General features: G+C 33.8%; 1 protein-coding gene across 1 annotated transcript; it reads right to left on the minus strand.

Annotated features, from left to right (window-relative positions):
• Positions 1 to 590: 590 nt before the first annotated feature.
• On the minus strand, positions 591 to 10,128 carry Gasz (ankyrin repeat, SAM and basic leucine zipper domain-containing protein 1). The gene is given in 13 exon segments (XM_028177023.2): positions 591 to 761; positions 3,003 to 3,118; positions 3,121 to 3,230; positions 3,969 to 4,029; positions 4,032 to 4,219; positions 6,518 to 6,596; positions 6,599 to 6,776; positions 7,799 to 7,851; positions 7,854 to 8,024; positions 8,134 to 8,217; positions 8,220 to 8,261; positions 8,581 to 8,695; positions 9,898 to 10,128. Coding segments are annotated over 13 exon segments (1,428 nt in total). The 5' UTR covers positions 9,973 to 10,128; the 3' UTR covers positions 591 to 605.
• Between the last annotated feature and the right edge of the window lie 478 nt (positions 10,129 to 10,606).

The following is a 10,606-nucleotide window of genomic DNA, read 5'->3' on the forward strand; positions in this document are numbered from 1 at the left end:
TATATGATGGTTCAAACACTAAATAACGTTTATAAATCACAGTCGTCTTCTATTATTATCAAATAAATAAAAGAGAGCAAAGTTTCTAGCACTAAAATAATTACCACCACAGGAAGTTAATTTGAAACGTAATTTTTTATAAGATAGCAGCTATTATCATGCATATTCAGAGTTATTTTGTAAACTTTCAACATTCTACTATTAAACTACAAAAAATGGAAGATTTTGCAACGAATATATAACTAATATTGAGCGTCGAAAGATTTTCCCGGTTTTTTCCCGATTCGCCTCTCAATCCCTAATCGCCCCATTTTACGGTATATTATAATAACTGTAGGTCGATATCGGTGTCAGTGTTCTTAGTGCGAGTTCTTTAACGTTCTCGATAGCGTAAAAGTTAACTCAAAAATGTATGGAATTGGGACGTTTGCCTACGTTTGCCGCTAGGGGCGCTGTTCCAACTGCATACATATTTCAGTTAACTTTTACGCTATCGAGAACGTTAAGAAACTCACACTAGGCGCACAGTTTTGACTAGACCGAGTAATTCAATACTTTAAAAGAATCAATTTTAATAAGAGTATCACAAATCAACAAAAATACGTTTATTTTTTTAACAAATTGCACAACAAGGTTCGTCCTTGATATAGTATAAAGGCTAGAGAGCAAAGCGATACCGCTTGTGTGATATATTGGATAGCAATTTCTTGAGTTGACTTCTTTGGTAGCAGATCGGCGGGGCGAGGATTATTACTATCAATCTGAAAACAGCAAATAGTGTAACCATAAACCAATAGTAACTACATCTCAGATAAATTGCATTGATATAATCCGAAGTAAAAGAGGTAGGGTAGATTCGTGTATGCTCTTAGTTTGCTCATTATATTCCTGAAACTAGTGGAAGTATAATGATAAACATTTAGGAAAGTACAATGACTTAACATTGTATATATGTTAACGGAAATGTATGTAATCCGTCATTGTATACAATTCCTAGGAAATGTATGTAATTCCTAAAATCGCACGGAAATGTGTGAAATAAATTATATTATACTTACACATTACACATTTCCTAGGAAATCTATACATTTCCTAAATAGCAATCGGAAATGTAAAACATTTAAGATATTGGTGGGTACGCGGGGACAGCGGGACGAGTCTTGCACTACGGTCAGTTGCCAACTTGGAATCCACTGGAACCGGTCAGGGTTTTAAGAAGTGCCTTTGCAAGAAAAACTGTGCTACATGTCTGTGTTTTAAAAATAAAGTATTATGTACTTCCAAATGCCATTGGAGCTTACCCTGCGAAAATAAATAGCTATATGGACTGACAAAGTATTATAATATAAAGATTTACTTTTATACTTTGACATTTATAATTATATATTAATTATAACTATCAGACTGATTACTTGCCAAATAAAATTTGATTTTATAAGAATAAATATAAGTTGATTTTGTGATACGTTAAAAGTTAATAGATAGTTGATTTTAGAAGTTTTAATTAGTAAGATAATATGAATATATTATTATTATTTTACGGTATGACTGTTACTCGATTGTCTCAATAAGTGTTATAATAAAAAAATATTACTAACAACGTATTTTATTACAGAAAGCATTTACTTTATACATTTCCTAATACGATATTGGAATTATATACAATTCCGAGGAAATTTATACATTTCCTAGGATATCTATGCATTAAATAGTTTTTCAAACAATATTTTATACATTTCCTAAATAGCATCGGAATTGTACACATTTCCTAGGATTTGTATACAATTCCTTGATTTCATACATTTCCGGTAACATATATAATTTATGGCCTAGAATATCATCACCCATAATGTCGTAAATGAGGCTAATAAATTGAGAGTTCTCTGTGTATTTTCCAGAACAATGCGATAGTCTCCAGTCATCACTGGTGATAGGAGTGCGGTAGGGTGTATTGTAAGACCACACGAATACATATCGAAGGGTGAAAGGCCATTTGGTTTAAGCGACATTTATCTTTGTAATTAGTCGGTGTGTTTTAGTTGGTATTAATTAGCATCAAAATTCCGATGTTCTTAACTGAACTTAAATTAAGTTTACTCAATTCAAATAGCTGAAGAAGTTTTTTTTGTTATGAATTTTTCGTCAAAATTTTAAACTTTAAATCGCTCTACTGTGAATTTCCAAAAATGTTTTTTTTTTATTGCTTAGGTGGGTGGTCGAGCTCACAGACCACCTGGTGTTAAGTGGTTACTGGAGCCCATAGACATCCACAACGTAAATGCGCCACCCACCTTGAGATATAGGTTCTAAGGTCTCGAGTATAGTTACAACGGCTGCCCCACCCTTCAAACCGAAACGCATTTCTGCTTCACGGCAGAAATAGACAGGTTGGTGGTACTCACCCGCGCGAACTCACAAGAGGTCCTACCACTAGTAATGTAGCTTAAACAAAAATAGCCTTTTAGCACTCGATAGCATGATGCTATTTCTGTTTCTGTACAATATAACACTTTGACTTGACATCTATAGGTGCATATTGACATATCTACGGGTTTCAGTTAACATCTCTCACTAAGTGGAACATGAGCACCGCTGACCTATTTGTGCAATTATTTTTTTATAAAGATTTTATGACCTAGTAACTAAGACCTTTAAGTCATATCTTATTTTAATTTATACTCTTATTTTTATGAAAAATTATAATATGGACTGAAATGAAATGAAATGAGATGCGATGATATGGGATGAAATATAATCTCAGTAAAATGGTGGTCATTTAGTGAGATTTTTTGGAGGATTCCTAGAAGTTACGTCCGGTGGCTTTGTTTAATTTTCCCACATTTGTGCACTTTCACAGATATTAAACAGTTAATAAACCACCGTTATTACACATTTAAACCAGAAGAAACACCAAATAGACAAAATAAAACAAATCACACAACTTCATTCCTCGCGTTCCCGCCAAAAGTCATTTGTGCAATTTATAGATTTTTTGTACCTACCTTCTGTAAAGTAATTTTCATGCTTTTAATTTCTCTTCGTATGCTGTTTATGTTAGTCAGCATTTTCTTTGTTGATGTTTTCAATTTTTTAAGTAAAAGCGAGTCCGGAGGTTGTGTTTTATTTGATTTTCGACTTTAGCGTACTCGCGTAGAATATACTGTAGCGTGGCCTCTAATATATAAATCTGGTGTAAATGACTCCCCAATGAAGTTAAACAGTCTAAAACGCTAAAGAAACATTATGCTGATGTAAAACTTTGTTAGACAGTCATTGATTAAGAGACATTTCCGAGTTACTATTTAACATAACTAGGTCTTCTCCAGACAGGAGAAGGTCGCTCTATACACACTTGGCGACGCATCGGGAAGAGCGCAAGATAGGGTGAAGTGGTGACAATCTGTGAGGGCAACTTGTGTAAATGCGCCCTACTTCCAATAATGAAGCGAAAATATATTTCGTCTTTCGCATTAAAAGTGTACAATTTCCAAAATATTCGAAATTGAGTTAATATACGGAATGATTTGGTATTACCAGTATTTTTACCTATGTTTGGACTACTACATATTTACAAATAATACATAATTTATCTTACTTTAAAAGACATACACATAATGTAACTGGTAAAAAATAAAAAATAATGTTGCAAAGATGATTAATATTAAAAATATCACACCTATAAAACCCCACGTAACCATGTAACAACAACACCATGTAAACCTATAAAACACTCTCCTGTAAAATTAGTAAGTTTTGAGATTATACAGTTGTAATGCGAGAAGACGATATATAGATTTGGCTGTTCAATTTAACGATGATATAATCATGGAAGTTCATTAACCATTGATAGCTACGAATTTATCTCTTGAATTTGAATTATATTTGATTAAAAAAATCACTAATGATTATTTTACTGTTAAAAAAATGAAGACAGTAAATGCTTAAAAACACATTACATTTTTACGTACCAATAGTTATCCATTTTCCGAGCATACAAACCGGCAACCGCGTTCAATTTCCATCCTCTCAATGAAAATTCCGTAATCCGTATTTCAGTCTGTGCCTTTCGTATGGCATCTCTATACCTAATTTAACCATTTCCTCGGCGTCCAGCAGTAGGAACGTCCTCAAATCGACGCCGGACGTTACGATCAGGGGCGTCAAACGTTCACAGCTCATTCCGTAAAGCAGATTCGGAATTTCGTTTTTATAGTTCGGTCTGTAATTTGTTTTTTAGTTTAAAAACAGGAACAGCTGTTAAAAATAAACTACTAAATTTTGACTAGCATTTATTTTTTAGCTCATTACATAATATAAAACAAAGTCGCTTTCTCTGTCCCTATATCCCTATGTATGCTTAAATCTTTAAAACGACGCAACAGATTTTGATGCGGTTTTTTTAATAGATAGTGATTGAAGGGGAAGGTTTATATGTATAGCATCCATTAAATAGTGGAGAAATCAATAATAAATTACAGTTTCCGGAGCGAAACGAGGGCGGTTCGCTAGTCGTCTATATACCTAGTCAGGTCATAAATTCTGTCACATGTTTAATGTAAAATAATTGAAACAAGTTTATTCATTATGTAACCATTCATATACCAAAATGAACTTAACAAAACATAGATTCTTATGACACTAAAGTTTATTCAAAATGACCTCCGTGATTTTGAATACAGGCCTTCAATCTGCGCGGCCAGTCGTCTATCGCAGCACGAACGAGGTCCATGTCAATATCGGCGGCTGCCTTAATCAAGGATGTCTTGAGTGACTCCAAATTGGGATGAGGCTTTGAGCACGCCTTTTCCTCCAAGTGTTGCCATATCTTGTAATCTAACGGATTCAAATCTGGACTGGAGGAGGGCCAGTCTTCGTGCCGCTTGAAGTCGATTTCACGCCGCCCCAGCCAGTCTTATGTGCTCTTCGCTCTATGAGTTGGCGCCGAATCTTGTTGGAATACCCAGTGCCTCTTATTGAACACGGTATGAGAAACAGGTTCCACAAGGTTCGTCAGGACTGTATTTTGATACACAACTGCATTCGTTTTTACACCTTTCTCACAAAAATGTACCTCTGTTAAGCCCAATAAGAACTCCCAACCATACCATGAGCGAGGATGGAAAATGACCTCATTGGACACGCGGAATACGGTTGCTCGCTCTTCACTACTGTGTGCGTGCGTTGTCAAAATTATCATTTTGTTTGTTGTAGCTCTCTTCTACGGTAAAAATTTTTCATCCGAAAAAAGAATTTCCCGATATTTTTTCCCGCGTACCGCTTCAACAAAGCGCGGCATCTCTTCAGTCTCAGGTCCATTAGACGAGCATTCAAACGATGTCCTGTTTTCTTCGATATGCCCGAAGCCCTAAGTCTTCATTTAACACCCTTTTCACATGGTTCTGCTCAACCCCATCTGAAGGGCCAACAGTTTCTGCTTACGTTTGGGATTTCTTTGAATTCGCGCCTTCACAGCTTTTATCACTGCTGGAGTCCTAACAGACGAGGGCGACCACTTCTTGACCTGTCATCTACACTAGAGTCTTCATTGTATCGTTTGATGGTACGATAAACGAATCTTTGGTTATATTCAAATTTTTCAGTATGTTAAAATTTAATTGGCGCGTAACCGCAACGATGCAACGCAATAACTGCAACACGGTCTTCTTAAGCGTCCACTCCATATTTAAAAATGAGTATAATTCTAAAAGTATACATTTTTTTTCATGAACAATTCGAGATTCGATTCAATAAACTTTTTTGTGGCAGCATTCTAAAAGCAAAGTTTTACTGTGTGACAATACTTATGACCTGACTAGTTATATACGAATTCGGATCAGGTGCTTAGTGTGGAGTTAACTTTTACGCGATCGAGAGTTAAAACTCGCATTAAGGACTGTTGTGATGTTTGAGTGTTGCTTAGTGGCTACCCTACCCTTCGATCCAAGGTATTGATACACTGTAGTAGAATGAGCAAGGTTTTATTAAAGAGCAATTACTACCGTTGCTAAATTTACCATTCCTTTGTTATTAGTAGATAGACTATTTGTCGTTTTCGTATTAATAACAGAAAATGTTAATAAACGGAACATTTGATGTATTGATGATTGTATAGTATGTAACCATTCAGCCTCATCATTCTTAAAGCATAAACTAATTGAAAAAAAACTTACTATTACAATTGAGCTGCTCATAGAGCATCTAACAATCGTCATATATCGATACTAGCGATAACGATATCTATAATAGGTGGCATTATTGCTATATTATCGAGTAGTTTAATAAAGCAATCGAGATGTAAATAAAAATCGTGTCCAGTATTATAGGGAGTAAATAGAAATGTTTAGACCGCTTTGGGGAACTGTAGGTTAGTGGGACATGCAAAAACGAATGATGGTAGGTTACAGGGAAATAGGCCTCTAAAGTTAGAAGCGATACGAACGAATGTGCAGAATCTCAAGGCATAATTTTATATTTATTTAAGAACAATGTCTTAATCTATGTTATTTAACATACTTACCGTTCATTTTTCTCAATTCCCGGATAATAATCTTGCCAAGATGTTAATTGATGGTTTAAGTATGAGTTTTCATCAGTTTATGATCATCGTCTAGGTTGAGTGATTTCTTTAATATTTCAATTATCACTTGATGATCATGACAATTGGCAATTTCTAATAGCGTTCGGTTCGATTTGTCAACTTCAGTTAGTCGAGCTCCTTTTTCAATTAACATTTCTAGTATTTCTGGTTGATTGTGGTGGACAGCCCAGAAAACAGCCTGGAATATAATATGATTTTTGGTATTAAAAATATGTAAGATATATGCTCCATTTAACAGAGAAGTATTTTGAGAGCTGTGCAATGCTTTAACAGTTGGTATGTGTAGTTTTAAGTTCTATTAAGTGGGCACGTCAATAATTACTTTACAAAAAATAACTCATTGTTGTAATGAATCATATCACCTGTCATCGGAGCAGTTCATTAATACAAACTAGGAAACTACACTCATCCAGTTGCTTTTCAGATAAAAAATTCAAGCACCAGCTCTGGGATTAGCCCTACTATGATATTTCCGGAGCATTATGACAAGTGATTCTTTGAATGAGATTTGAAATTATTTCTGAGTGGAAGTTCAGTTACTGTCTAGGTGGTGCTGATCTCAATGAGTATTTGAGGCCGCTCACTATGAAGTGAGCTGTATGTCTCGTACTTATTAAGGCAATCAAAAAGATTCAAATCTACTATCACCAGATACTCAACCTTATTAATTGGTTTAGTGAATTTAATTAGAATCAATGTTAGTATAAGCAAGCAATGGTATTGTGGTAGTTTCAACTAATTCACTATAACACCATACCACAGAAAAATAGCAGAAATTAAACAATTAAAAAAAATAGTAATGTTACGCCGGTAAGAGTAACGCCATCTATCGCCGAATAGTCGAACGAATATCGAAGGACCTAGAACGCTCGAGAAGTACAACGCCATCTATTGTCAGATAGCGGGAACTACTACTAGAGATGTGTGGAATATTCTCGATAATTTTAGGGATGAGGAATCGGCGGCGTAAAAGCTTTGTAGAGATGACACGCAGTCAGTCAGTAATCGGAACTACTCGAAGTGAAACAGCGAACGGATCACCTGAAGCGAAGCGGAACAAGCGAATTGAGAGTTTTAAAGTGTTGTTGGGTGTTTTAAATTGTTTGTGAAGTGTTTAAGTGTTGAATACAGTTGTACTTGGTGAAATTTTATTTAGCCCGAACCCCAGCGCGTAACAGTAATATAGTACATTTTACATACTGTCCACCCATGTTGATCCCTCATTTCTATATTAACTTGCATATCTAGTAATTTTGAGCCACTGCCACACGACCGCTGCTTATAGCCCTCATTAGTGGGGTTTGTCCATATCTATCTCCAATATTCAGTATGCAATTCCTGTCTATGAGGTTACATACAATACTGTATATTGTGTCATTATCTGCACTACTATTTGAGCATGCAGCCATTATAGGTGTAACTGAATCTGTAATTTTAAATCAAAGCTTAATTTGCTATAAGTTAAATATAAAATTGCCTTGTTAGAAAGAGAGAGCTAGATAGCATTTCATACACAATAATTAAATTCAATATACCTGAGTGTAAATTAGGGTCTGCATCTTTCTCCAATAAATATTGAACAATTTTATCTTGAGCATGGAAACATGCATGCATTAGTGGGTCCATCCACTATCCAATTTTATGTTAACATTGTTCTTCAATTCTAAAAACACATATAGTTTATAGTTAAAATGTGGTCTTTCTTTACACAATGAATTATTTTGCCTCAATATTGATACTTCATGAAAATAATTGAAATTACGTTATTTGGCTGTGGGATATTGATTTTAAATTCAGTTCTGTGGCCCTCAGATCAGTCAAAATTACTTGTCTTATTAAAATTTGACCACCTTGGAATATTACATGGTTGGTGTTAGGAAAATTGATATATTTGTATTTATCTAACATCTTCATTACACTTCATGCATACATTAGCCTTTTTTTTTTTTTCCGGGCCGAATTAGCCTAGATTATCTTCATACCATTATTTATAAGATCCTCTACATCTTTCATGTTTCCATTTATGATAGCTTCCTGTAAAGCCACTTCTACCTTCTTCTTACTGCTAATTTGACTAGAATAGTCATAGTTTCTAACCTGTAAATATAATTTAAATACATATTAACAATCACAGTGCCTATTGTAATTTGGCAATATCACATTCTTATACATAATATATGGTGCTTTTCAATTTCAGTTGACGGGTTGACTGATAGTCATACCATGATATGACATGATAGTCATTGTTTGTCAATTCTCTAAATACAAAGAAAAAAATAACAAGTGAACCTGGATATTTGTGTATTTTGTTGACACTTTAGCTAGTACATAAAAACAGAAAAAAGTGGTTTGGAGATGTTAGATTCAGTAATACTAGCCCAAACAGATGCAAATTTCTATTTGTAAACTATAAACCACTGCAAAAGTAAGTAACAGCATTGCCACAGCTGTTTCAGCTACAAATTAAGTCATTGATTTAGTGAGTAAAAGTGAGAAATAGGGTTGTATGGCTAAGACGATCATGCCAACACACAGTATTAAGGGAAAGGTGCACTCAATGCAGTAAAAGTGGAACTTACAATGATCTCACCATATCCGGGTTACAAATGTAATAATTGAAGAGGATAAAACATGCCTGTTTGTCATTGACCACTGCTGTTCATGGACATTAACAATGTGAAAGAACAATATGAAATAGAAGAAACTTAAAAATTGATAGCTATCTATTTTAGATGTATTCGAGGAAGGCTGGTTTTTTTTTTAAATTTAAATCTTGTATCAATTGTGTAGTAAGTAATGTAATAAATGTGTAATTTTGACATAAGTAAAGATTTGTTGATAAACAATTGTATGATAAAAACAAAATGTGTCCATGAGCAATGGTAACCACTCACCATCAAGTAAGCCTTAAGCTCGTTTACCTATAAGGGCGATTTAAAAAAAGTTTACATATAAACCTTCATTTACCAAAAACGTACAATGTAAATGAATTAAAAAAATGTGTATTCTTTCATTATATTTGAAAGAATAAATTTATATACATATGTAATCTCTCGACAATTAGTACAAGTGTTTCTCAATTATTATTATTAATTTGTTCTGTTTAGTTTAAAATAAGAAATGAAAAGTATGTAAGCAAATCGAGATCTAATTATTTTATACACTCTATGAACTTGAGCATTAGTGTTATTGGATCAAAGGAAGGTGCTCCATATGGATTATTATTACTGTTGGGATTTATATAAATACAATTATTTTATGAATAAGAAATCAAAATGTAAAGCAATAATGTAAATTACCGGCTTCTCATAAAATCCGTAATCATCACTATCTGAATCCTCATCGGAAAATCCGGCTGGTCTGAATTGAGCCATTGTTTTTATTTGTTTTAGATAAGCTGAATTTGACGCAAAAATCTTACATATTACTTTAAAACACAATCAAAACAAATTTCATTTACAAATCAAACATACTATCAGACTATCATTTAGGATTTAAATTGAGAAGATTTAGAGTATAGACATTAGACAATAAACATAAATATGGAGGAAAGCTTTTGACATTTAAATACCGGTAAAATGAGGCGATTAGGGATTGAACAGGCGAATCGGGAAAAAACCGGGAAAATCTTTCGACGCTCAATATAAGTTTTATATTCGTTGCAAAATCTTCCATTTTTTGTAGTTTAATAGTAGAATGTTGAAAGTTCACAAAACAACTCTGAATATGCATGATAATAGCTGCTAACTTATAAAAAATCGCGTTTCAAATTAACTTCCTGTGGTGGTCATTATTTTAGTGCTAGAAACTTTGCTCTCTTTTATTTATTTGATAATAATAGAAGACGACTATGATTTATAAACGTTATTTAGTGTTTGAACCAGCATATATATTAAAGGTAAGTCTCAGTTGTTATTGGTTTTAATGTATTTGATTAAATAAAAATACATGTAAAAATCTGTTGTTTTTGGGGATATTGGGGACGTCTTAGGTACAAATAACAACGAA

This window comes from Bombyx mandarina, chromosome 13 (assembly GCF_030267445.1).
Source record: "Bombyx mandarina strain Sakado chromosome 13, ASM3026744v2".
Classification (NCBI taxonomy): Eukaryota; Metazoa; Arthropoda; class Insecta; order Lepidoptera; family Bombycidae; genus Bombyx; species Bombyx mandarina.